The sequence below is a fragment of the Phalangium opilio genome, unplaced genomic scaffold (assembly GCF_054372755.1).
Source record: "Phalangium opilio isolate 3A_F unplaced genomic scaffold, DU_Popi_V2 ptg000048l_1, whole genome shotgun sequence".
Classification (NCBI taxonomy): Eukaryota; Metazoa; Arthropoda; class Arachnida; order Opiliones; family Phalangiidae; genus Phalangium; species Phalangium opilio.
In genome coordinates, this window is record NW_028324170.1 from 5,270,083 (window position 1) to 5,297,470 (window position 27,388).

General features: G+C 36.9%; 6 protein-coding genes and 1 long non-coding RNA gene across 16 annotated transcripts; 5 read left to right on the forward strand and 2 right to left on the reverse strand.

The window, feature by feature from the left end:
• Positions 1-822: 822 nt before the first annotated feature.
• LOC149673917 (G2/mitotic-specific cyclin-A-like) lies at positions 823-27,129 on the reverse strand. Of its 5 annotated transcripts, XM_089839716.1 has the most exons (11): positions 23,831-23,935; positions 5,041-5,456; positions 4,884-4,972; positions 4,602-4,724; positions 3,544-3,974; positions 3,247-3,368; positions 2,960-3,183; positions 1,843-2,065; positions 1,670-1,780; positions 1,475-1,608; positions 823-1,316 (listed from the first exon to the last, which is right to left on the reverse strand). In XM_089839716.1, exons 5-11 carry the CDS (start codon positions 3,956-3,958, stop codon positions 1,250-1,252), a joined length of 1,296 nt encoding a protein of 431 aa, XP_089695842.1. In that variant the 5' UTR covers positions 3,959-3,974; positions 4,602-4,724; positions 4,884-4,972; positions 5,041-5,456; positions 23,831-23,935; the 3' UTR covers positions 823-1,249. The 5 variants fall into 5 exon arrangements, with proteins under 5 accessions (XP_089695842.1, XP_089695840.1, XP_089695841.1 ...); XM_089839714.1 differs by lacking the exon at positions 23,831-23,935 and adding an exon at positions 26,882-27,129 and having other exon boundaries at positions 4,602-4,972; XM_089839715.1 differs by lacking the exon at positions 4,884-4,972.
• Positions 5,451-10,655, forward strand: LOC149673918 (uncharacterized). Of its 2 annotated transcripts, XM_089839718.1 has the most exons (9): positions 5,451-5,692; positions 5,763-5,814; positions 5,905-6,460; positions 6,639-6,739; positions 7,627-7,720; positions 8,143-8,449; positions 8,707-8,921; positions 9,156-9,421; positions 9,925-10,655. In XM_089839718.1, the coding sequence occupies exons 3-9, from the start codon at positions 6,407-6,409 to the stop codon at positions 10,151-10,153; spliced, it is 1,266 nt and encodes a 421-aa protein (XP_089695844.1). In that variant the 5' UTR covers positions 5,451-5,692; positions 5,763-5,814; positions 5,905-6,406; the 3' UTR covers positions 10,154-10,655. The 2 variants fall into 2 exon arrangements, with proteins under 2 accessions (XP_089695844.1, XP_089695845.1); XM_089839719.1 differs by lacking the exons at positions 5,451-5,692; positions 5,763-5,814; positions 5,905-6,460; positions 6,639-6,739; positions 7,627-7,720 and adding an exon at positions 7,902-8,078.
• Positions 10,804-13,595, forward strand: LOC149673919 (uncharacterized). Of its 5 annotated transcripts, none has more exons than XR_016366958.1 (7): positions 10,804-10,904; positions 10,995-11,114; positions 11,186-11,278; positions 11,655-11,765; positions 11,836-11,937; positions 13,171-13,233; positions 13,337-13,595. It is a non-coding gene; the product is annotated as an uncharacterized LOC149673919 (long non-coding RNA). The 5 variants fall into 5 exon arrangements; XR_016366957.1 differs by having other exon boundaries at positions 13,378-13,595; XR_016366956.1 differs by having other exon boundaries at positions 13,171-13,595.
• On the forward strand, positions 12,465-15,501 carry LOC149673920 (uncharacterized). The gene is made up of 5 exons (XM_089840031.1): positions 12,465-12,557; positions 13,378-13,465; positions 13,581-13,695; positions 13,837-14,667; positions 14,768-15,501. Exons 1-5 carry the CDS (start codon positions 12,465-12,467, stop codon positions 15,099-15,101), a joined length of 1,461 nt encoding a protein of 486 aa, XP_089696157.1. The 3' UTR covers positions 15,102-15,501.
• On the forward strand, positions 16,315-18,925 carry LOC149673921 (uncharacterized). The gene is made up of 3 exons (XM_089839721.1): positions 16,315-16,759; positions 17,372-18,214; positions 18,314-18,925. The coding sequence occupies exons 2-3, from the start codon at positions 17,382-17,384 to the stop codon at positions 18,651-18,653; spliced, it is 1,173 nt and encodes a 390-aa protein (XP_089695847.1). The 5' UTR covers positions 16,315-16,759; positions 17,372-17,381; the 3' UTR covers positions 18,654-18,925.
• Positions 20,299-26,476, forward strand: LOC149673922 (glutamate receptor ionotropic, NMDA 1-like). The gene is made up of 9 exons (XM_089839711.1): positions 20,299-20,721; positions 20,780-20,844; positions 23,613-23,704; positions 23,848-23,938; positions 24,048-24,209; positions 24,263-24,389; positions 24,727-24,956; positions 25,211-25,449; positions 25,818-26,476. Exons 2-9 carry the CDS (start codon positions 20,794-20,796, stop codon positions 26,182-26,184), a joined length of 1,359 nt encoding a protein of 452 aa, XP_089695837.1. The 5' UTR covers positions 20,299-20,721; positions 20,780-20,793; the 3' UTR covers positions 26,185-26,476.
• LOC149673923 (uncharacterized) lies at positions 21,099-22,624 on the reverse strand. The gene is made up of 2 exons (XM_089839720.1): positions 22,489-22,624; positions 21,099-22,380 (listed from the first exon to the last, which is right to left on the reverse strand). Exon 2 carries the CDS (start codon positions 22,337-22,339, stop codon positions 21,113-21,115), a length of 1,227 nt encoding a protein of 408 aa, XP_089695846.1. The 5' UTR covers positions 22,340-22,380; positions 22,489-22,624; the 3' UTR covers positions 21,099-21,112.
• Positions 27,130-27,388: the final 259 nt, after the last annotated feature.

A 27,388-nucleotide genomic window follows, 5' to 3' on the forward strand; every position in this document is an offset into this window, starting at 1 on the left:
GATGTCAACATGGCGTCCTAACGTGGCCAGAGCGGGCAGCCGGCAAGGGGAGAGGAAAGGGGGAAGGTAACATACCGTCACGCGCAAAGACCCTATAGGTGGGAAGTTGCCAACCACTACCTGTGTCAGAGACTAGTCATTAGCTTCACTCTCTCCAGAAAGTATCTCTTAAAAGTAAAAACTGATTGGCAAACAAAAATATTGGACTATGGCTGGCTGGCTGGCTAGTTTATTCATTGCATCAAAAGCGCGCGAAATTCAATATCAGAGAAAAAGGGGCGCAATTGGAAAAAGTCGCTACAATAGTTTTGGTTCAATTTCGTCATAGCTTATAGAGTAATGACAGTACCACGTATGCAAACGTCATACCCTTCTATCTCTTAGCTCATTGTCACCCCCTAATGGACGCATACAGTATCCCCCTTACAGAGGGAGAATTACAGTCTACACCCCCCCCTTTACCGCCACTAGTCTATTTTCGAAACTCCAGTCTGTAAGGTGGCGCTGGTGTCGGCCTATAGACCGATTTCAAAAAGCGTGAACCAAGGATAAATATAGGGTAGAGCGCGAGAATGGAAACCTCCGTCCAGTTCACTAGTCTGTGGAATGGTCAAGGTGCATATAAAAAATACATAGGTTTCAATGGCGGTTAGGCGGCCCTGTGTCAGTTTTTTATATGCACCTTGACCATTCCACAGACCAGTGAACTGGACGGAGGTTTCCATTCTCGCGCTCTACTCTATATTTATCCTTGGTACACGCTTTTTGAAATCAGTCTATTACGAAAACACAATTTGTCAGTGGATGAATAAAAAATGAACAAACGTTTAAAAATGGCGATATTTATTACAAAAACATGACTACAAAATGTACCCCTGAATGCAACATTTTGCGATATAATGTTAATATTAGAAAATGTTTCCTTTGTTCCCCATATCACTGATGTTTTAGAGTTTACTTTAACTCATTAAGAAAAAAGATATAAAAAAAGCAGGCGATAATGATAGATACTGAAAAGGCAAAATACATTTCATGGGAAGAATCTTAATTAATTCAGTTGTAATGACACGTTCTAAGCAAGTTGCATTTAAATTACTTTGCTAAAATTTAAAAAATGGTTGTTGTTAACAAAGCAAAATTAATCTTTGCGAGTCAAAAAGGTTTTTAACAGATGAGAGATAAAAAAAAAAGAAACTAAATAAAAAGAAAAAACAATATGGTAGTCAAAAATGAGATCTCGTTAACTTGATCACACCCTAGACACTGGTTTGCCATACAAAAACGGAGGAGGTGTGATTAGAGAGACGCAGTCGTGTCTGAAAATTGAAAGAAATCATCCATATTACAAAACATAAAATAATGCTCCTCCCCTTTCCGTGCTCAATAAGGGATGTTATTCATTTCATTCCTGCTACTTTTAAATAAACAAATTCCTGCAAAATAAAGTTAGAAGGCGCGTATTGTCATGACTTACTTTGGAGATTTATATTTGTTAGTAATGGTTTGATGCCTCATATCAGGAGCCATTAAATACATTTCATGAAGAGCAATAAGGCAACCCTTGAATGAAATATCTTCATAGCCAGAAATGTCTTCCAGAGTATCATTCTAAAATGCGAAATAAATTTAATGTCGCGTCTATCGTTTTACGGTTACACTTATGGATTACCCATGGTTCTTGACCCATAGTATATTTGGCAAGCGAAAAAGAGGCGCACGCAATTTGACTAGGCAAAAAGCACAGAAATGTGTCATCCAAAAGGCTTAACTCGCAGAGATACTATTACAACGAGTAAAAGGTTTCATTAAAAATAATTAAAACAATATACTATATTTATTTACTCTGGCTAAGCTGTGAGTGCGTTGAGCTTCTGGAATGGTAGATTTTGAGTAGAAAATGGATACGAGTCGTTCTAGGAAAGAGTAGGCGGTGGGAACAGCCATGTCAAAGGTTAAGACTTCCATGATCAAATTCTCCATTCTTAAAACTTGACGCTTCGTGTAAGTTTCATCCGTAATATACACAAATTCCTTTATATCTGGTGGGTAGACCTCTTCATATTTCCTGGAAAAAAAAGTGAAGAGAGTCTGTTTAGGGACGTCAGTCACATACTAGTTTCGAGTTAAAGTTCTCACTGACTGACAGGGTTCGTACAAAATTTTTGGAATGAAATTCCCTGACTTTTCCAGGTTTCCCTGACTAAATTCCACAAATTTCCCTGACCATATGCAATAACTTACAAGGCGTAAATATATGAAAACCAATCTAAATTCACTCGAATCATTTTTTGCACGAGTTGTTATTGTTATAAAGATAAGCCAATTAATTCGTTTAAATTTGACCATAAGTAAATCATAAATAACAGGAGCGAGCGAAGCGAAGCGAGCTCCGCGAATTTGGGGTTCTGCTCAAGTCTCAGACTACACGTTTTTGGTCACCCTTATACTGTTATCCAGACTATCAATTTCCCACCAATATATTTTTCCCTGACATTTCCCTGACTCTGTAGGCCCATTTTCAATTTCCCTGACTTTTCCCTGACCTTTTAGGCCCATTTTCAATTTCCCTGACTTTTCCAGGTTTTCCAGGTCGTGTACGAACCCTGACTGACAAGTGTTTATTAACAACCAGGCCAAACTGATTAACTTAAGTTACTGAAATTAGTTTTGCCGGGGCTTTACTCTTAAGTAGGCCTAGAAGTTACCCATTATGAAAGGTTTTTCTAATCCGCGGACATATTGAAAAATGGAGGATAGAAATGTTGCAAAAACGTTTATGGAATAAGTTACATTTGAACTGATATCATACAGGGTATATGGTAGGCCTTTGCATTTGAACATGCCCTCCGCCATCTTTTAAAATGGCGGTCCAAAAAGTAATAATGTCCTAACTGGTAACTTAAGGTCTGAGAGCTAAGATTCTCCAATGACATTAAACACAGCTATTGAGTATACTTACGTTGCTATGAATAAAGCAGCAGTTCCAACCAATTGCAATTTGGTGCGAATGACCGACATGGATGACAAGAAACGATCAATATATGATACAGTCAGGTACAACGTCTCAGTTTCGAGCTTATATTCCTCGCAAACTTCAACCAGCCAATCAACTACGACGGTTCTCATGCCTTTTGTGATATCTGGTTGACGGCTCATGTAGTTCGCCTTGGCTCTTAGTCTGACCTGGAAGTTGAGAGTTCTCGTCATTAACCGCTATCACAAAGAACAGTTCTTCATAAGACCTACTTCTAGCTTTAATAAATGAGAGTAGATTTCATTGGTAAACTCGGAGGCCAGGAAAATGTCCGAGTCAGGGTCAATGTTGTCATCTTGACCTGACTTGTCTAATTGCATAGGCGAATAAATACCTAAAAATGATTTAAAATTTCTGTTGTTTTAATAAACTAACTCAGGGAAGGTACGAAATTTTCGTACTGAAAGCCCAACTTCATCAAGTTATCCCAGACCAACTTGAGCCAATAAACCCCCCCCCACCCCCAACTTATCAATGTTCCTTACAAACCCGGTAATAAAAAATGTTACCTTTTGAAGCATTGAGATCGTCTGATAAAGGTGACCAAATTGAAGGTGGTTTCACAACCTCTTCACTAATGTCCACATCCTTCTCTGAAACGAAGTCCGGAACTTTAACTGCCTCATATACGTGTTTATGTTTGAAGAATTTATTGTCGGGCTTATGCATTTCCATCTTGGTTTTTTCTCTGGCATTTTGAGTATGTATGGCTTGAATCTCTCCTAGAACCATTCTATGGTCTATTTCCTTCTTCATGGCACCTGGGAAATCAAAGACATCAGGGCCAGGTTGCGCGGTTTTATTGGTTTCCACATTGTTTTTGGCTGCCAAATACGAATGTTTTGATTTCGTCAGTGGTTCTGGTGATTCTACATCATGGTAAACTTGGAAGGTAGAAGTCTTGCCGCGATTTTCACCGTTCATTGTTGCTTATAAACACCTAAATAAAATTAGAGAAAAACAATATATTTTAAATATGCTAGGTTAAAGTCAGTCATCGTAAAGCTATATCTATGCTAAAGAATAGTTTCAGCCCTTTGTTTTTGTTTAACAGGCAAAATTTTTGCCCCACATGTTAGGGTCCAAAGTTATTTATATGATACTAAAAGCAAATAAATGTGAAATTTGCTAGATAAGAGTGTTGCCTTCTTTTCATTTGAAATAAGAAAATGTTTGCCCACATGGAAGGGTCAAAGATGTATGAGATTAAACTGCAATAGGGAGCTAACAGTTCTGACCCTGAAACGTCACACCCTTCTATCTCTTACTGGAGTTTCATCCCCCCTAACGGTTGGAAACAGTATTCTACGCGCAAAAATGCCAACCAGAGGGGGGGGGCTGCGTGACGTCAGACTATCTCTTCCCCCTAGCCAGTTGTTAGCTCCCTATATATGTGAAATTTGGTAGATAAGAGTGTTCACTTTAATGCCTTATCTACGCAAATGTAACATTTCAAGCCCTTGTTTTCACCTTTCAGTTAACAAATACTGCACCAAATGCCATGCTAGGGTCAAAGTTGTATTTAACAATGCAAGACTAGAAAAGGAATATAGGGTATATTAATTACCTGAACTAATTGAGAAGTATTCAGGGCCAGTTCCACTAGTTGGAAAGCTTCTTCGGTTCTCCAGTATTTTATAAAACAAAATCCAACTTAATCCCGATCACGGTTTTATCGAAGTAAACGCGCCTAAAAAAAGGGCGCAAAAAAATGTCAGGTCACTAGGTGGTAACAGGTAGCTTCTGTAGCTTTGAGATAAACTTGGAAATTATTAAAACTTTTTAAAAACTTAAATTCAAAACTAACATAACATTCGCGTTAAAAATATTTTTTAAACGAAATCGTTACATTTTTTAAATCATTTAACTAGTTGGAGTGCACAAACTGCACAACGGAAATTCCACAACCAGGAAAATAACCCGTGCCAAGACTACGCGCTAAAAATTGAATTTTAAAAAACAACGTTTTCGACGGTTATTGCGTTCAGTGCAAAAACCAGACTTACCGTTTTAAAGGTTTCTATGAAGAGTAATGATCTGTTCTGAATGTATCTGGCTCAGCTGTAATTTTGCAAACCTAGCAGACGATATATGTAAGAGTAGAGAGTCCCGGACCCGGACTTCTTTTTTATCTCTCAGTAGCGAACTTAATCTTGCGCACGAAAAAGCAAACTACTTCAGTATTTTGCTTTTAGGTATTTTATGTTTAAATTAGTTATCAGAAAAAAAGCAAATTGTTTCTCTGTTTTGAAAAGAGGTTAAAACTTATTTCTTCCCATGGAACCTAATGCCAATTTTCGAATCCTTTTAATTTCTCGTCTTAAGTCATGTTCGTGACTTTTAGAAAATTTAAGGCGAGCAGCTTGGGTTCTGGAGCGCACTATTGAGTGGGCTAAAAGCTAAAATCTTTCATCCTCGGAACCTGAAAGTAGATAACAAAACAAGATGAGCATGGTGTAAATAGTGACTTCACTTAATACCAAAAGAATATTTTTTTTTATCTACGTGCGAGGTTACATAAACGTAATGTAGATTGTAAGAGCGTGTTTTATGTGGTCTTGATATGAGGAATTTGGTTGGTTTACTGTAATCGTGTAGGATAATGGGGCTCACAGAGCCGCTACCAGCTTAACAGACAAACAAATTTAAACTATTGAAGTCAGTTAAATCGGGCAACAAAAAAAAACCTCATTTGGGCGGGAAATTACAATTCATTCTATAATTTCAGTAGATCGGAAGATATTTTGAGTCTTAGCTCTGAATCCATAATTTGGACCTTAGTAATAAGTTTTTATATAAAAACCATACAATCTAAATTTTTAAAAAAGTTTTTTTAGTAAAATAGGTGACAACTCTCATTAAAATTTCAGGTCAATTGGATCAATAGAACAGAGAATATTGCCAAAAAAGGCTACCATGTCCCAAATAAGCAAATATACCATTATTACAAGGCGGTACGATATTCTTTTTGGCTGATTCTTCTGACAAGATAATAATGAAGTTGCCTTTTATGTTTATTTGTTTTTCTTACAATTTAACGAGGAGTTATTAACTACACAAGTTTTCATCTCAGACACGTAGCAAAAACACAATGGACAAAGTGAATAGCCCCTCAACAGCAAATGTCACTCATCAAAATAGTCGCGGAAAGTCAAATAAAAATATTTTCCATGACATGTTTTCTTATACTAACAAATCAAATATAATAAAATTACATTGTGTTTTCACGATTCACGTCATTCACATATCACCACTTAGTTTCTAATAACAAAAAAAAGTGTTTTCTGGATACTTTCGCGTTTCTAATGCTTCAATTTTAAAACTTCTTGTATGACGCTCGGATCACGGTAAGAGCTCGAGAAATTTTTAAAAATGGAATCATACGAAAATTTTACTTTCAAACTCGCAATTTATGGAGATGATGAGGTCAGTTTTAGAATAGTTTTAAATAATTAACAATAATATTTCGGCTTGCTACCTATCACGTTATTTCCTGTCACATCTTCACATTTTTAGTCAATAAAACATACTAGTTTGTGTTTCTGCTTTAGCAATATGAAGTATTGTATGTAAATATACATAATTAGGGTCGAACATATTTTAGGACGCTGAAAAGGTGATGAAAAAGCTACATGCAAAGTATAATGCCATCAACGACGATACAACACGTATGCTGCAATATATCTTGTTTAATTTGGGAGTGAAGTATGTATCATTCATCCATTATCACCTTAATACTGTACATTGCACAGGGTGGAAACCTTCGCCTGTCACCTTTTCTCGTCACTTCCACTAACACGTTGGTATCACGCGTGGATTATGTGTAAGGGGTTTACAGGCGATTGCGAAGAAATCAAATAAGTAGTTCCAATATAATTGATATAAGATCGGCTCAGTTCTGTTGTGTCAATCATCGCGACAATGGTTTAATTTATCGCTGCATAGCATCAACGCCTTAGGCAGTGGCGTCGCTAGGCCTTTTTAATTCCAAACTTAGCGCCCCCAAAAATATCCGTAAACCCTACCAAAAAATTGCTGTTAACATCCTAAAATTTTGTAGCAATATATAAAAAATGATAATGATAGATTCGTTAAGTTTCATTTCAGCAGAGATGAATTTCAATATCAAACAGTACAATTTGGAAGAAAAGAACAGATGGAGACAAGTAAATTGTTTCATGTTGTTTCGAAAGTAGTCCCAATAGTGTGGACTAAAAGCTAAACAAAACTAAAAATAAACTTAAGACGAGTGAAAATCCTTCATAATCGGTTCCATTTTTATCAATAAAAGGTTGTAGGCCTATATCTTTAAAATACGAATAATTTCACGTTGACACAAAATTACGTAGTTTTAAAGGTCTACACATTATCCAATGAACCCATTATGCAATTTTTTTTTATTAAATTCTTATAATAACTAGTTTGCCCAGATTTAGCCCCCCCCCCCAAATTTCAAACCCCAGCGACGCTACTGGCCTTAGTAGAAGTATCTAGATTGGTTGTCGGCGAAAGTCACTGTATTTTCTGGCATGAATTTTTTCTGGACTTAATTTTAATTGAATTTGATTTTATTTTCTTTAAATAAACTTTAGATGGGTCATTGTTAAGGAAGGCGAAGTAGATAAAATGCTAAGTGAGAGAAATTTATCAGACCCTTGGAAGTTATCCTACGCTACTGAAAAGGGAGTTAGTATTGCTATGTTTCCATACTAGTGTTCTTATCAGCTTGAAGATGGAACTTTTCTTACTCTCTCATAAGTGTGGGTTGAAAGGAGATTTGCTAGAGAGGCGTTTCCTGGTGACGAATTTGCCAGAAACATAAAACAGGGTCTACTGTGATCTCGATTCAACCACTTGAGGAGAATCACAGTAGGTCTCGCCTCTATTCGGTTCCTTTATAAGGAAAAACCTTTAAAGGATCATTGCGCAGAAGTCTCTTTAATTTTGTCTCGCATGGACAATGCCAAAACAAAAGGCCCCTACGGGAAACCTATACTTATAGAGAGTTTTATAGGGTATTATGTTAGCAAGCTCTAGCTTCAAGGTATCTACAAACAGATGACTTTAACTCAAGAACTCAATTTGCACCACTGTTGACTTTCTTTCAGTTGGTGGACACCCATTACGGCATGATTGGATTGAGTTATTATTACAATTTCACCGCGGCTCATTTATCTCCCATTTGCATCATGACGCAACATGTAATTCTGACAATCATGGAAAACTTGGCCAATCAACCGAGAATTTACGATATTGTTGGATTAGAGATAAACGTTTGGATCTGCTCCATTATATTTTTGTTATTTGCCTGTGTCGCTTATACTATTGTTATAAACAAAACGTTGAGATTTTGGATGGCTCAAACAGCATTTTACGATCATCTTTGGAATTTTGTCGGCAGTTTCTTGCAAAACTGTAAGTCGAGGGCGCGTTGGAAGCGAGTAGAATATAAAATGAATAAACGATGTTTTAATTCTAATTATCACTGTAAAGGGATTGTAGGTTATAATTTCGACAATAATATGGTTTTCTAGTTTTAAATACGTGCAATTGACAAAATCAAACCCCCTAGTTATGTTTTAGTTATTTGAAAATCGAAAATATTTCGAAAATAGATGACTTTTGCATCGCTTATTCATACGCGTTTCTTTAATGTCTTAAATATTTCACAGCGTCAAGCTTACCCGATCATCGTCTATATTTGAAATTGCTTCTCTCTGGTTGGATGCTTTCGTCATTCGTGATAATGCGAGCGTATTCAGGCAATTTGAAAGCCCAGATTATGATTGGAACTTCAAAACTGATAAATACTATCGATGACTTAATAAAAGAAACTGACGTTATTCCAATGATTCGAGGCGGAAGTATTCTGATGGGACGACTTTTGGTGAGGGTGACATGTTTGCGTTACCCCTATTAAGGTTTTGAATGAAATAAAATGGGACGGATTGTACGTTTCAAATATTTAGAATGTATTTGATGAGGTTTACGATTTTTTAGACTTGAATATGCCACCATCTTTATAAAAGTGTGGCGCGAAAGGTCACAAAAACTGTTGCCGTGTGACACACGCTGATTTTGATATTATACAGTATAATCGCAGGTTTCTTGTTGGTTGCAGGACAACGATAACGGATTTTACAACAAGCTTTTAGAGCGAATGGAACAGAATGGAGTTTACTCTCATTATTTCCACGGTGAAAACTTTGATAACACAACGGCTATTTTATCGGAGTTAAACATTCTGAATCGCAACATTTACAAGATATTAGAAGCCATAAAAACGAAAATGATTTACGTCGGCACTGATAGATTCGAAAGGATTTCGTATCACATGTATTTCAACAAACAATTACCACGTGTCATTCTTGAACGAACCGATTATCTGTATGCTTACCTTATTTACATTGCAAAAAGTGGTTTCTTTGTATGTTTGTTCATTGACCAAACGGCGTGCTTTGGTACTAGTAACACTAGGGATATTATGGTTTTAAAAGTGGTTGTTTGGTCGAGTTCCTCTCAAGGTTGAGACGGAAGCAAACCCCTAGACTGGTCGCGGGCGAAGCTTTCCATTTCTAAAAATATATGTTCTAGCATAAATTCGTAAGATATGTTCCAGAAATTTGTCACTGGTTACTGATAGCTTGTCATGAAGTGACGTAGGTCATAGATTCTCGTAAAGCGACGCCCGATGAGGCGCTGTTAAAGGCTTAGTACAGACGACTAAATAGGAAAATAGACTGCAAAACCGAGTGTAGTCAATTCTCGCGTCGTTCTGGAACTAGCTAAGTCTCTAGTATTACGAAGTATAGAAAGTGTCATACTTATGGAACAAATCTTATAAACTTATGTATGGTTCAATGTGAAAATCATTTCGTTGGTTTTTCCAGTGTATCCAGGCATTTCGAATGCAATTTAGACGAACCTTTGAAACGATTGCACAGTTGGCAAGCAAGTAAAATTTTAAGTGCCACTGAAATCTACATACAACCCGCTAGAGCCATGGATTACGAATTCCTCTTACCCGTCTTTAAAATACTAGTTTATGGATTGATGATATCGATTCCCTGCATTATTTTGGAACTAATTTACGCTCACTTAAAATGTCAAGGATACTAATTATATGATTAAATGATTAAGAGAATATCCACTCTAACCTAATGAAAGAAGCACTCAATGTAACTGGAACCTCATTCTGTCAAATTACGGAAAATATGCATCACCCTGTTGCTATATGTTAGTCGAAAATAAAATACTATATCTGTCCCTTTGAATTGTTTATTGTATGCATAATGTGAATAAACAACATCAGGAAATAATGGTTTATTTTATTACCTAAATCATAATAGAACACGTCACCTAGATTTCATTTTGGAAAACTGTCAAAATTAATGAGCTATTTTGAAAATGGAGGGAGGGGAAGAAAAAAGGAAACTTTAGGGTACTTATATCTCACGCGGACAAGTGTTAAATTGTTTCTTATTCGCAACAGAATGCAGATTATGGAGCTGGTTATTTTTATCATCGTCACTTTCGTCACGCTTTGCAATGGTAACTATAGTTTGGGAGCAATTAAAGGATAAGACTGCAACTGCATCTCCAATTGCATAAGCCATGAATATGAAGAGAAATAAGATTTGTAAACTTTAGCAAAAGCGCGACACAATAAGAGATTCATATTTAAGATAATGTCGTTCCTTTGGAGACCACTTTTATGGGCTTCAACTTTTAAACGGAGCACTTTAGAACTCCCAAGGAATAACCCCCCCCCCTAAATTTTTTCTGGACCTTTTATTATTTTTAACTAATTTCAGGTCAGTCACTCGACCAGAGGTGTCAGGCTTTAGAACCCAATGCTAGAGCGGTTGTTGTAAGTATTTTTAATAAGAAACAGTTTTGTTTAAAGAGATAGCAACGTAAGTTAAGATGAAAATAAATTGTTTCCATATTATTTGCTTAGAATGCTAACAACCCGTGCCAGTATTCGTGTTTCAACGGGGCCACTTTGATTTCAACCGCTAACGTCCCCAATCTGACTCCATGTACTCAATACGACCCCTACGGTCGAAATTGTCCACACGTAAGTTTTAATTTGTCTGTGTAAATTTTGATTTCATTTATTTTATTTAAAGTATTGCTTAATATATTAAGGTTTGTTTCAATGGAGCCTGCGTCAGATCACGGTGGATCACGCTCTGTATGGAGCGAATGCAGACCGGTCAAACATTGAGGAGCGCCACCGAGGTAGAGTTATAGCCTTAAGAACGTGTATATCCAAATAGACAATTTCAGAAACTACATATAGAGAAACCAACAAACAGGGACGAGGCCACCTTCGCGTCAAGAAGCATCGCTTGACGGAGCCCAAGTTCACTACACGCGGGGGCTAACCAAATCGCACTGCCTCTAGCTGTACTACTTGACGCGAGTTAGTATACCCCAATGGCGGCCTCGCCCCTGCGTGTTGGTTTTTCCGTCCAAAAATGGCCCATAGCTCTTAATTCACACTAGGTGACTAGAAGAAGGCAACTAGACCCCAGTTGAGCCTAAACCTAGCAGCTAGCTTTAACTGAAAACAAACTAGGCAAAATCTAGCCCTAACCTATGTTACCTACTTTAGGGTATTTGTACCGTGACGTGCCAATTAGATAATGGTCAAACAGTGGTTAACAAAAGAAATGGAACACCTTGCAATAGACGATACAGAAGAAACCTTCGACCATCAACAAGGGTACGTCCGTAACTTTTAAGAAACCGAAAAATTAAACATATTTCCGTTGATAATTGCAATGTATTTTCAGTATGAATGCTACGAGGGCGTGTGCCGGCTATTCAGTAACTCGTGGTGGAAGGGTTAAACGAATTAAATTAACACGTGTAGAGATACTTGAATTGCCTAACAAGTACATCTTTATTATAAGAGTAGAAACTTTCAATATAAACCGTGATTCCTTTGTATACGAGTAATTTCTTTTTTGTAAATCCACAAATCTAATAATAAAAGTATATGACCTAGAATTGTCATTCTTAATTACGTTATATTACTTGGGATACAAAACAATACTATAACTGGAATTTATTTTTTTAAAGGAATTAAGTTGGAATGACTAACAGTTTATCTTCACTTCAATCTAATTCATTACCCAAAATAATATAAAACAAATATCCTTCATTGGACACTAAGTTCGCAGAGGCAAAAACAGAATTTCATTAGTTTTACTTCTCCCTTCCAATTAAGAAAAAAACAACTCTTTTTGGGACGTTAACGGATGGAAAGGGCAATTAAGCGAAGCGATAACGTCTCTCTTTATCACAATTTCCCTATAGAATAAGTCATGAGGTCAAGCGATAAACAACTTCGTTTTTTTTTGATGTTATCTCCCATTAAGTGGAAATTTCTATACTTAGGTTCGACTGTACGCCATTAGAAATGCCGTTCTTCCGCGAGAGATTTTATATTGTTTATACAGGCGCCCAGGAATACATAAAGCTATGTCTTCCTGGTACGCTTTTAGCCGTTAATGTCATTTCTTGTCCTTGTACGAGAGTCTAACTCGTTTGGTAGCCTTCATTTCGAAGAGGAACGAAAAACAGTCGGTTTGGTTTCATTTGGCATTCTCAGCTACAAGTGTTGTAAATTGCGCGCATTCAAGAATTAAATTGAATTTTTTAGCGGTTAGAATTGTGGATTTTTTAAAAGTAACTTTGACTTTGATATGACGTTGATGTATTATTTAACTGAGATGTTGCTTAGTGGTGAAACCTTTACTTCAAACTCGCGGATTAATAGCGCTTGAAAATGAACTTTTTTAAAGCGATTGTGCTAATTTATGTGCCATAAAATAAACTTAATTTCGAGTGATTTTAAAGTTTAACGTTTTTAACGATTTCATGTTCCTCGGCGAATAGAATTAGAGTGACTTTTGCAAAACGTGAGAAAATCACATAATTGAAGAGCAAAGTGAGTTCAAAATATATAAATTATTAATTTGAATTCTTGCTTAACTTATCCGCTTGGAGCTGATCACTGTATAAAAAGATCAGTACGAATGATTTCTTGCAAAATTTGTGGAGACATTTTGGCGGGAAAGTAAAACTTAGAGCAGCTGAGGAATTGACGCTTACTTTAATTTCAGATTGATCTATGAACGAATACTCTAATGACTGTATATAAGGACCAACCTACCCTATAAACGCAAGTAAGCATGATTAAAAATAGCGCAGACTCTGGGAGAGTGTGAGGTTATTTTAGGGTGCGAGGCTGAGAATATTTTAGTTAAAGAACTTTTACTTTTTTTTAAGGTTATGATTACATCAATATTTTAAGTTTTCAACTCATTTAGATAAAAATAGATAAGTCTTCGAACGGCGTGTACAAAAAGAAGAGTAATACGCGTATTCTAACGGGAAAATCTTGCCAAGGAACTAAAAGTAATTAATGTTTATGCACTTTTAAGATGTATAGATGTTTAGAACATAAACTAGGTTTAGCAGTTTGAATTTAAATTTCGTCAGTCCCTTTAAAATCAAAGCCTAACAAACTCAGTTATCATCAGGAAAAATGGTCACAGTTCAAGGATTGAACAGTTACTTGTGACCACTCATTCTCATTTCGAACTAGCCACTGTTATTGCGAGTAAAAGTTGCTCGACGTTACAAAGGTCAGCGCGAAAGCTATAATTGTACCAGCACTTTTTTCCCGATACAAGCTTTTCTTAACATTTCCTCAACATACCTTCCTTTTCGTATTCTCACTTCACTAAACTAAGTTTGACCAGAATTCACATGATATATTATTACAGTTGGATAACTATGTCTTCACTGAACGAATCTTCTAACGAGACTTCGTACACAGTCGACGAGTATGAAGACATCCTGTATCTAAGCCTTGACGATTACAACTACTTCAAACAGTTAACATACGACCGAATTCGCATCAAAACCATCGGAATTCCAACATGGATTTACACTGTGCTAGTTCTAATTGGCATCACGTCAAATATCATAAACATCGCAGTTTTCACTCGACCTTCAATGAAATCACCCTTGAACTTTCTACTCAGTTCTATCGAGGCCATAAACATAGTGATTTTTGTCACTTATATTCCAGATATAGCCTGCGTTTATTTCCCTTCGTTACACTTAACTTATACGTGGGCCATTATTGACGTCATATCAATATCGACACTCGTGTTCGCTTTATTCGTTTCTAATTGGCTAACGGTGACTGTAAGTGTTTTCCGATTGGTCGCCGTTATTTGGCCCTTAAAATCTGTTAAATTTTGCACCAAAAAACGCGCGGTTTACGCCTTGAGTGCTATCGTATCTATAGCGTTTCTCACGTTTGTCACGTATTTCTTCGTGAACATTGTAAACGAGTTTAAATTAGCGGTTTTGGATACAAATAGTTCTTTAGTTTTGTTCGAGACATCTATTTTTAAAAGTGCACCCGCTTCGAAAATTATTAATAAAGAAGTCACCGGACAAGTAGCGTTCGCGATCATTTTGGCCGAGTCGAGCTTGCCTTGTTTCACAACTGTGATAACTACAACTTTACTTTTAGTCAATTTGTGGCTTGCCAAGAAACGGCGAGTGTCACTAATTTCAGAGAGTGTCATCAGATCAAATTCAAGGTATGTCTTTACGCGTAACTGTCAAAGTTGTCCCGTATCTAATGATATTAAATATATAAAAGTGTCACTTTGAAAACCCTTTTGCACTTCTATTTTTCAGTGGAGGAACATCACAAGCAAATGAAGAACGAATCACAGTAATGCTGTTAATAATCCTAATTCTATTTGTGGCCGCGTACATCCCGGATTCAATAGTAAACGCCGTTCTCGTCGTGAACCCGTTAAGTGAAATTAAAAAAAGTTTCTTGATGAAACTGGCTCATTCCCGTATCGGAATCCTTGTCTCCAATTCATTAACATTTTTCGTCTATTTCGCCATGAGTCATCGCTTCCGACGTACGTGCAACGATATCTTACCCGGACTAAGGATGGTTAATAGCTCGAGCTCAAGCTCTTCGAGTCGCAGCCAAAAAACAAGGGAAGCCCTCAGATGAGCGGTTCCCGTATGAGCGGATTCCAAAATAGCGGTCCTCATATCAGCAGTTCCCTAAATAGCGGTTTCCCGAAATGGCAGTTTACCCGTTACAACAGTTACCGATACAGCGGTTCTCGTAAACGCGGCGTACCATTACAGCGGTTCTCGTAAACGCGGCGCACCATTACAGCAGTTCTCTAAAGAGCAGAAAAACAGGAATGCGAAAAACGACTGCTCTTTTTTATGGTGTACGCTGTGTTATATGAACTTAAATAGAACTAGGTCAGATATGGTTAGCTTCGAGTTGATTATTTGAACCCCCAATAGTGTTAGGTTAGGTTAGGTTAGGTTTGGTTAGGTTAGGTTAGGTTTGGTTAGGTTAGGTTAGGTTAGGTTAGGCTAGGTTTGGTTAGGTTAGGTTAGGTTAGGTTTGGTTAGGTTAGGTTTGGTTAGGTTAGGTTTGGTTAGGTTAGGTTAGGTTTGGTTAGGTTAGGTTAGGTTAGGTTAGGTTAGGTTTGGTTAGGTTAGGTTTGGTTTGGTTAGGTTTGGTTTGGTTTGGTTAGGTTTGGTTTGGTTTGGTTTGGTTAGGTTAGGTTAGGTTAGGTTAGGTTTGGTTTGGTTTGGTTTGGTTTGGTTAGGATAGGTTAGGTTAGGATAGGTTTTGTTAGGTTAGGTTAGGTTAGGTTGGGTTCGGTTGGATTTTTTAGGTTTTGTTTTGATTGGTTAGACTTAGGTTGGTAATATTTTTGAAAAGGTGTAACAATTTTACGCCTTTTCCAAAATATTGCTGTTTGTTATATTTCACTTCCCAAATAATAATATGCCTTTTCCAAAAAAAATACTCTTTACAATTATCTACTTCCGAAATAAAATAAGCTTTCTTGAAATATTTTCTACTCTGGTATTAGAATTGTAAACTGATACAGCCTGAAGAATAGTGTAATATTTAAGTGTACTTTAAAAACACGATCCGTTAGTAGGTCACATTACTGACTAAATGATCACAGAAAAAGGTAGTTTTCGAAAACAACGAATATAACTGTATTGTTAAGAAATACTCGAAACTGAAGACAAACACTGCTATTTCCCAAAATAGCAGCCGCTATTTCTAAAACAGCGGCCGCTATTTCTTAAACAGCAGCCGCTATTTCTAAAACAGCAGTTTTGAAGAACGCCGCTGTCTTTTTGGAATCGCGGCTGCTATTTCGAGAACTGCTCTACCGGGAACTGCTCATACGAGGTACACCCAAAAACAACCAGTGTGTGATAAAGAATAGATAAATAACAGCAAGAAGAAAATCCACGTGTAGCGCTCTCTTGTAAGCTAAGTGTTTAAGCAACAAAGTTTGAGTGAACAAAACTATTGGTGTCGACTACCCCGTGTCCCCTCCACCATCCATCACCACCTGTAAAAATCTAAATTACTTTTATAATTAATCACACCATTCATCATGACTAATCACAATCTCGCCGCGGACTTTGGACCCAATTACCCTTGAAACTCTTAAGAAATAATATCCATTTTTAGGGAGATTTTACCCTTAATTAATTTAGATTAGGCGAAAATAACAAAAAGAGCGCTATAAACGTCCATTAGATGACTAGTATCACGTGACGGATTCGTCCTATAAAGTTTTAAAGACCTCTGTCGTCATCTTCACAACAAAAGCCTAACACGTAAGGTTCAGTAAGAAATCATAATTGCTCGTATCTATTTAAATATTGTATATGGATGCAATGCACGATTTTAATTCAATATATTCATCATTTTGTATGCTATTTTTAATAAAATAGGAATTATTATAGCCTCTAGAGTACTTTCCTTTAAGTATATACAAGAAGAGCTTACCGTCGCTCTAAGAAAAACGCGAGGTAGGATGATTAAAAATAGTGCAGGAGGGAATTAGAGTAATGACTCAAGGAGAGAGTAAAGATATTTTAAGGAACAACTTTGAGCGCGTAACGTGATAGAACTTTCACGAGGCTGGGAATATTTTAGTTAAAGAAAGTTATAGCTATACATTATGTTCGTACCCATAGTTATATCAAGCTAGATAAAAATTTAATAATCTTCCAAATGGGTACTTAGAAAGGGCTTGAAAGATAAAGAATTTGGGTCTGTTAACGGAACAATTCTTGTAAAGAAATATTGATATAAATCTTCTTTCTCATCTCTAAAAGCTCTACAAAACTCTGTTCGTTTAAAACTAAAAATCTTTCGCTAAGTTTGATTGGGTAAAAATCAAACACGCAATTGACAATCATTTTCCTAAATTTTATTTATCATAGTTGGATAAGTATGTCATCGTTGAACAAATCTAGCAACGAGACCTCGTACTCCAACAGCGCCGATGAGATTGACCACATTGAGTATCTAACACTTGACGAATATCAAAACCTGGTACAATCAACATACGACCAAATTCGCATCAAAACAATCGGGATTCCAACATGGATTTACACTGCGCTTGTTCTAATTGGCATCACATCAAATATAATAAACATCGCAGTTTTCACTCGACCTTCCATGAAATCACCCTTGAACTTTCTACTCAGTTCTTTCGAGGCCATAAACATAGTGATTTTCATCACTTACATTCCAGATATTACGTGCGTTTATTTTCCTACGTTACACTTAACATATACGTGGGCCTTTATTGACGTCATATCAATATCGACGCTCGTGTTCGCTTTATTCGTTTCTAATTGGTTAACGGTGACCGTTAGTGTCTTCCGATTGGTCGCCGTTATTTGGCCCTTAAAATCTGTTAAATTTTGCACCAAAAAACGCGCGGTTTTCGCTTTGAGTGCTATCGTATCATTGGCCTTACCCATGTTCGTCGCGTATTTCTTCGTGAACCATATTCACGAGTATAAAATAGCGGTTTATCAATACTCTAAGAACGGTTTCAAGGTTTTGTTCGAGACGTGTCTTTACAAAAGTGGACCCGCTTCGAAAATTGTTAATTATTTAGTTACAAGAAAGGTTGCGTACGCGATCATATTATCCGAGTCGAGCTTGCCCTGCTTTACAACTTTGATAACAACAACTTTACTTTTAGTCAATTTATGGATTGCCAAGAAACGGCGAGTGTCATTGATTTCAGAGAGTGCTAGCAGACCAAATACAGGGTATGTCTTTATATAGAACTCTAAAAGTTTTCCTGTATCTAATGATATTAAATATATAAAAGTGTCACTTTAAAAACTTTTAGTTCTTCTTTTTTTCAGTGGAGGAACATCACAAGCAAATGAAGAACGAATCACAGTAATGCTGTTAATAATCCTAACTCTATTTGTGGCCGCGTACACCCCGGATTCGATAGTAAACGCCGTTCTCATCGTGAACCCATTAAGTGAAATTAGAAAAGGTTTCCTGATGAAACTGGCTCATTCCCGTATCGGAATCCTCGTCTCCAATTCATTAACAGTTTTCGTCTATTTTGCCATGAGTCATCGCTTCCGACGTACGTGCAATGATATCTTACCCGGACTAGAGATGGTTAATCGATTGAGTTCTATCTCTTCAAGTCGTAGGCGAAATACTACCAATAAATGTACTTGTGTGTGATCAAGAACAATATTTTATCTTTAATTTTTGGTATAAATCAATATCAAAATTTAACCTTCACCCCACAAAGTCTTACAAACTACTTTCCCAATTAAAGATACGCTTGGCAGCGCTGCCCGAATGTTTTAGAGGTAGCCTACTGTATGTAGACACGAAACACTAAACAGTGTTTGGGTCCACCCCCTGAAATATCTGCATGATGTTATCTTCTTTGTGGCAAACATTGTTTTACAGCTTTCAAACTAAATAAAACTTGGCATATTAAGTGATCATATATAAAGATAAATGTTACCGGTTCGGAATAGGACATGCTTAATGGCTAGGGGTTCCGTGGACAAAGGACAAACAAGTCCATAAAATGTTGATTAAAATTGGAATGGTGTAGTAGTTACGGGCAGAAAACCGTTATTACAAAGCCAAATTTAACAGGAATTAAACCACAATTAGAATTTTTAAACTCAATCTAAGAATTATTAAAACGCAATTTCGTTACTTTTCGCTAAAATATTCAAGGTAATTAATACCGCTATGTAATGAAAGTTTTCGTTTATTTATATCAAGGTCTCCCTATTATGGCGTGCCGGTAGATTTCATTTAATTGGTATAGAACCAAATTCTTTCAGTGTCTTAGAGGAGAAAAAACCCTTAAAACCAATAACAATTTCAAATGTAATTGCCATAGCCCCAAGGCTCTCAGAGACTAAATGAGATATGAAATATAACTAGGTCGAATGTAACGCGGAACTTACAATAAATACAGTAATATATTTCTCATATATTATTGAAACCCTTGTATTTTTGCCAAAACCAAAAATAATGGAATGTATGTATTCTATTTCCCTAACTAGCTAAACCTATAACCCTAAAATATGTTTTACAAGTTTGAGTTTGCCTTAAGAGCCAATGCTATGGACATTATTCATCGACATTAACTGCGACGACACCTACGTCTAAATATTTTCCCTCCAAAACTGAAACTGAGGCAATTCTAGTGACTTCCCTTCTTTGGTCAAGTCTGCTAACGGGTAGATATAGATATGACAGCTTCGAGGATAAGTGTACGTCCCCCAAGTACTTAGCGATTCGGTAGGGGCGTGGCAAATACTACCGCGTAGCCTAATTTTTGGAAACTTCTACCATTCTCTTTGGGTGACACATAGCTTCTCTGTTTTTGAGACACCGGAGGGGGGAAGCTGAATCGTACGACCCTACCAAAACGACGAGGTTGATGGGGAACAGAGGCAATGTGTGCCAAATCCACCACCAGAAGACGCCGATTTACCCTTTCACTAAGGATGTGTGCTCGTAGCAAATATCCATTCTAACTATACTTATATAGAGTATAATAGGGCTATGATATAACGCAAGCTCTAATTGCTTTTCCAGTCCATAATATTGGATAGAAAATAATTTTCTTTGGAAGTTTGTTATAACAAATGGTAATTAACTGTATCTCATACCTAAACAAATTTCTATCAGAATATTTCGAAAATATATATTTACCTTCAAGGGATTTTTGCGTTTCATTTCGACTACCATAAGGTGGTGATAAGTTTACTTCAAAAGGTCAAAATAGAGCCTAACGTAACAAGTCAGTCTTTGAATTTGAAAAAATATTTAGAAAAGAGAATTTACAATAGGCACAAGTGAAAACGGTGTCGCTTAGTTGTGGAATGATCTGTAGTTGTAACTCTCGTTCGCTCCACAGAGCAAGCCGTAATTATATCAAGCAGAGCGAAACGTCATAATTGTTTTTTTTTCTCCTGCCTTTACACGAGGAAAACCAAAAATCGATATTCTAACAGGTGTCAAACTTCACTGACTTATAAACTTATGCTTCGCCTCTAACTCCCCGAGCTCTGCTCTATATCTTAATTAAAGTTCGCTTTGATTAAAATGTACATAAATATTACAATACTGTCTCCGCCGCCTTTATGGAGTAAACAGCACGATTAGTCATTTCGGCCTTAGCTTTTGTTACATAAAGAAAGTGAATTTATTTTCAGGTCAGCGGCGTTGCTCTCAGTGAAATTACACTTAACAGCTACACTTTATGGATTAAAATTCTGTAAGTCGGAGCTTTAAAAATTATTCCGAGTGTTTTCTCTCATTCAGTGGTTTTCTAGGGAAGGTATTGACGATGTTAACTAACCACTGTTTTGGCAAACACCTTAAAGTAGCTTTTATGCAGGTAAGTGAAATTTCAATTATTTCTTAAAGATCAGTGTTTCAAAAAATGTTTGCAAATATGGACTGTGGTGACCCAGGGTCGGAAATAGGAAAAAATACCCTCTTTCCCACCCCTTGACTGGATAATTTATAGGACATTGACCACTGGAGTATGCAAAAGTAGTGTCGTACCTTCATAGTCAAGCTATCAAAACTTCGGAACATTGGTCAAAATTTCCAGTGACCCCCCCCCTAGTTTTTAAAAAAACATTATGGGACGTTTTAAAATTTTATTGGACAGTGTCCAGTGTCTCTTGCTTAATTTCGACCCTGCTCTGGTCACTGTGAGTCGCAAGGTGCTTCTTCAGACTATACCGTGTTCGGGTACGGTGTTCGCAAATATCACATTTGAACGGACGTTCATTACTGTGAGTCCAAACGTGATTTTTTAAATACGCTTTTGTTTTGAAACGACGTTCGCAAGTATCGCATTTGAACGGGAAATCGTCAACGTGTGACGCGACGTGTTCTTTTAAACTGTCCCGTGTTCTAGTACTGTATTCGCAATAATCGCATTTGAAAGGAATATCTTCAGTGTGATTCCTGACGTGTTTTTTCAAACTCACCCTTACTCGGGTACGGTAATCGCAAAGTTCGCATTTGAACGGACGCACGTCACCGTGAGTCCAAACGTGCGTTTTTAAATTCCCACGCGTTCGGGTACTGAAATCGCAAAAATCGCATTTGAAAGGACGTTCGTCACTGTGAGTCACGAGGTGTTTCTTTAAACCATCCCTTGTTCGGGTACGATATTCGCATAAATCGCATTTGAAGGGACGCTCGTCACTGTGAGTCGCAACGTGCAACTTTAAAGAATACTGTAGCCTAGTACGGTAGTCGCAAATATCGCATTGGAACGGACGCTCCTCGCTGTGAATGGCGACGTGCCTCTTTAAACTTGACCGAATTTTGGTACTGTATTCGCAAATATTGCATTTTAACAGACGTTCGTCACTGTGAGACGCAACGTGCACCTTTAAACAATCCCGTGTTCGAGAGCGGTATTCGCAAATATCGCACTTGAAGGGACGCTCCTCATTGTGAGTATCTATGTGCCTTTTTAAACTCGATCGTGTTTTAACACGAAGTCCGCAAATATCGCATTTGAACTTCTTTTCCGTTTGAGAAGTTTCGTGTTTCGCGTAATGTTGCGTTAAATCACCCTTTCTTCTGGCACGGAATTTGCAAACATCGCATTTGAACGGGCGCTCGTCACCGTGAGTGGCGACGTGGAATTTCAAATCTACTCGTCTTCGGGTGCTATAATCGCAAATATGGCATTTGAACGGACGGACGTCACTGTGTGTCGCGCAGTGTTGCGTTAAATCACCCTTTCTTCTGGTACGGAATTCGCAAATATCGCACTTGAACGGACGTTCATCACTGTGAATCAATTTGTGCCTCTTTAAATTTGACTGTGTTTTGCTTCTGTATTCACAAACATCGCATTGAAACATCTTTCTTCGCGTTATTCTTCAAAAAACCCTCGTTGAAAAATCTGTTTAACACGAGTAAAGTCTTTAACTGTTACCACGTGAACGTAACTCATCCCCGTACACGTGACTAGAAACCCAGTTTATATATACGTATATATAATTATACTCACACCAATCAAAATTATTAATATTCCATCCTCGAAATTTTTACAATCTTCCCTAGAAGCAGTCTACTTTTAGCGAAATCTTGTATATCATAAACAGTTCACACAACCGAGTCGTAGTATCCAAGCAGTTAGTTCAAAAACACCTTGATAATGACTTATCAGTTGGGTTGGCCATTGAGAAACTAATCTTACCAGGAATAGATAGAGCTGATGGGAATCATTATTCCCCATATATCCCATGTAGATTTCTATGCTGGTTTTTGTGGGCTGGGCTTGCGTACTATCCGTCACGCCTCATAATTCTGGCGTCTTTCTAACTGTGATTTCATTGGTTGGTAGCAACGCAAAGTCGGGGGGCGCAAGGTGCAAAGCACAGCGCGATAGAATATTCGCGAGGTAAAAAATATCCGCCTAGGTATGTTGAGAAAACGGCTACACAATTAGTCCTAATAGCTGTATGCATTCCTGCTTTTACTGATAAAGCACCACTCAAAAAAAAGATAATTAAACTGTGTAGGATAGAAATTCGTTATCTTTCGAAGAACGGCCTACTTGAACTTTACCTGATGCCATGGATTCAAAAAACCACTCATGGCATTTCTGAACCCAGCAAATAATTAACTTAGGCTGTAAAACCTCACTCAGTCGGTGCCCGTTTAAGAACCTCTTTTTCTAACTGGACTGAAGGCTTATCTCTTTCTATTCATGACTTATTAAATTGAATAATAAATGGAAAACAATTTGGTCAGCGACACAACAAGAGTTTCACATTTCAGACAATTTTCTTGTTTTGGGAGGGGAAAGCACTTTTTAAGAGTCTGTAACTTTGAAATGAAGTGTTTTAGAAAAATGAAAAGGTTCACAGGACGGTTTTGCCGCAGCTTGACCTCCAAATAATGTACATCATATTGCTGTAAAATATTGCCAGTCGTATTTCTTATTATATTCAGAACCAAATATAAACAGTTAACATAGACCTTTCTTGCATCTACCCCGCATTTCATTTATCGCACAAAATATAAAGATAAATTTAATAGTTAATTTACTAATTCAAATCGGGCTCAGTTTCGATCCTAACTTGTTGTCCTCAATACACTATCATAATTGCGTTTATCTTAAATTTTCAGACTGGCTTGTTCAAAGTAAATTCAACTACAAATGCCACAAGTGGATTCGAACCCAAAATGCTTGATACTTTGGCTGCATCGCTTAACTTCACGTTAGTTTATATTTTAATACTACACTCGTCTTGAAGCGTACTTGACGAAGATTTACCACTGTTTTGATATTGCTTCAAAACAAGTGTCCTTCACGCAATCACATCAAAACTAGTTATAAAACTCACTTGTAACATTCATACAGTTACAGCCTTAGAGAAGTGGTTGGATTTGGCTTTGGAACACTGCTACCAAATAAGTCATGGACAGGATGCATTGGACATGTCACTAGAGGAGTAAAATCGGCCCTTATAACTTTATAATACGTGTCCCTAAGATATCAGTACCAAAATCTTGTTGTAAATCTGATTGAGATGTTCAGAATTTTGTTATTTACCGTTGCAGGAAACGGATATCGCTATTGCCACTTTAGTGGACAATCTCCAGCGCAGATCAGCTGTAGATTTCAGCAGTTCATATTTTTCAGACATGGCAAATTTCGTTGTGGGGCATTACTCTATGAAAAGCAACGAATCCATATTATTTTTAAGCCCATTCGATCCAACGGTAAGCTCAACAGAACATTATGAATATTGTATTGTAATCTTGACTCTGCGCAGGTTTGGATGGTACTTTCTCTACTGGTTATATTTGTGATTTTAATTTTCCACTTCGCTCGATCTAAAATTTTATCGACTGATAAATGCTGGGCACCTTTCTTCGTTATTGGAATGCTTCTAAATCAAGGTACGCATTTAACCAAAGACACAAGTTAATAAGATATGTTCCATAAGCATGCCTATACTTCGTAATGCTAGAGACTTACTGAGAGCTAGTTCGAGAACGACAAGCCAGAATTGACTACAATCGGTTTTGCAGTTCATCTTCCTATTAAGTCAGTACTAAGACTTTGACAGCCCCTCACCTGGCGTCGCTTTACCAGAATCTATGACGTTTCACCTCCGTCACTTCATGGCAAGCTCTCAGTGACAAACTTATGGAACATATCTTATGAACTTATGCTAAAGAGTACCTACTAAGCCACCAAATATGGCTTTAATGTGCATTGTCTTTCAATTTTAAGGACCGGATGCGAACTTTGATAACTTTACTTCAAGAGTCTTATATTTTCAATGGCTTTGGAGCGTCTTTCTGCTTATAGTGTATTATGGTAACATGATGACCGCATCAACAAGCGTTTCCAATGTCGAAATCTTGGCTACTTTAAGTCAAATGGCGAAATTGTTCAGAAAGGGAAAAATGAAAATACTTATTCCCGAACATGGATTTTTCCGGAGCTTCGTTGACAAACTGGTACGTAATGTTTAAAACACTCTGGCAAGCGACGCAATAATCGAACGCGTGACTATACAAATTGAAGGAATTGTGTTCTACACCCTGTATATTCACCATAAACCAGTGGTGGGCAAATTCGCGAATTTTTCGATCATTCGCCGAATTTCCCCCCGCTTGGTAGTACAACGTCATTCGCGATTTGCCCAACACTGCCATAAACCTATAATACGCTCCATAAGTATAGGATTGTCTAATAAGTTTTCTCGGTATAGCCATCCTCGTCGACTTACGGAGATTTATACCGGGCTTCATTAGCAAAGGAATGGTTAGATTTCTCCAAGTTACCCGATCTGACAGACGGACGTCTAGCCGTAATGACTTTGGATAAATGGTTCTCTCTAAAAGTTGGTGATGAGTACAAATTCCATGTCGTCAAAGAACCTCTGTTTAACGTGTATATGGGAATTGCGTTACAAAAGAATTTCTCTTGCAAAGAAAACTTCAATGAAAAGTAATCAAATTCCAACATGCAATATTCAAATTGCGAATGACCATAAGCGCTCATCCTAAATGAGCGGTTGCCAATTGCGCATTTTTTTACGATTGTCTTTTGTCAAAGATGAAATTTCAAAGGGGAACGCTTTCAATTGAAGCGTGATTTCGCGTAGTGAGAGGATTTGAATGATTTGATTTAGTAAGATCTCTATAAAGATGTGCAAGACTTTATTTAAAATTGCGCTTCTGGCAACAAAAATAGTTAAATTGCAAGCATTTCGAGTTGAAAGTAATTTGAACATTCTAAACAATTAATAGCAAACTCAAACGTTTCCTTTGTTTTGATAGCTAATGTATGATGTCTCTTTTACTTTTTCGGGACAGAATTGCGGCATTATCAGAGTCCGGTTGTCTGGCAAGATGGGACGAGGAACTTTTACGCAAATCGAACATGATTAAACTAATGAATGCCACGGTCACTGAAGAACCCGATTATATTCTATTTTCAAATCTAACCAGCACGTTTCTATTTTTGATAATTGGAGTTATTGTCGGCGGATTGGTCACGTTAATCCATATTGTCTGGGTAAATTCTCGTCGTACAACTGTCAAAGCTTTCTCTCAAGAGTCCGTTAAAGTTCAGTTGGAAAAAGCAGGCAGTGATATTACTACGGTATCGGATGAAGCTATCCCTGCCGAAGATGCTATTGTAGGCGATCCCCATGGCATTAATAACACCACTTTGAATTAATAACCAACCAACCATACCAATCAGTTAACCATGGCGAAACTTGACCAATCACACCACAATTCTTGTAAATCAGCATCGTCATAAGATGTATAGTTTTTATACAAGTATATACCTAAAATTTCAAAAGATCTAATTCCTCATCTCGCTATTCTTACAGCATCCTATCTTTCATATTTTAAAAAACACGTGTGCTTTGTACTAAAAAGATAAATGGTTGTTTATGCCACCAAATAATGATTTTTGACTTGTATGAATAATTATCTTAAATTTTAAATAAACTTATTAAAATCACGTTGACTATCTCCTTTAACTAAAACATTCAAACTCTTTTAAATTATATTTGACTTTGTAAATATTTCAGTCGTATTTAACGATAAAATTTCTAGCATATAGAAAAATGATAACTAAATAGAACCCTTATATATATTGCAATTGGTAAACATAGCATGTAGAAAGATGATAACTAAATAAAGCCCTTATATATATTGCAATTTGTAAACATAATGAAACGATGTGGTTGGCGTATGAAGTTTAAACTGCGTAAAGAAGATAATTACTATCTGACCACCGATTAAACAAATCTCTTTCCTAAACTTGAATTAATAAACCGAATTCCAATAATAGTTCAAAAAATAAATGAAAATAAGTAATTTTGTTTGAAAACATATCTAGCGAAGTACTTCAAATTCACACTTACCAAAATTGTTAATGTTAATCCCTCCTCGATGAATGATTGCCGAACTTGACCAACTTGATGTCGCAAATTGATTATTTCAAGTCTTGTTAAACAATTAACACGAACCAAGTTAATTAAATGGTCCGAAAAAGTACAATTAATTTTCACGCACAAAATCAGTCCAAAACTTAACATTTTTAAATTAACCGGATCACTAAACAGCATTAACTTGGACCATGCTAGGACAGAAAAATGCAGGTCGTAAATGAAATCCCTAGTTCTTCATTGAAACTCACGATGAAAAATGACTTATCTATTAAGTTGGATATTTGGAGAAGAAAAAATATGATTGAAATGCAAACAAAAACCACAGCGCATAGTATCTTTTGAGAAGTGGTCGACTTGAACCTTCCCCTTACCATAAACAAACAGTTTACAAATTGTGATTAGAGTGTTTACTGTTGACTTCTTGAAGGAAAAGTTCAGTTAACATAACATTATTTCTTAAAAGAACTGTCTATTCTAAAT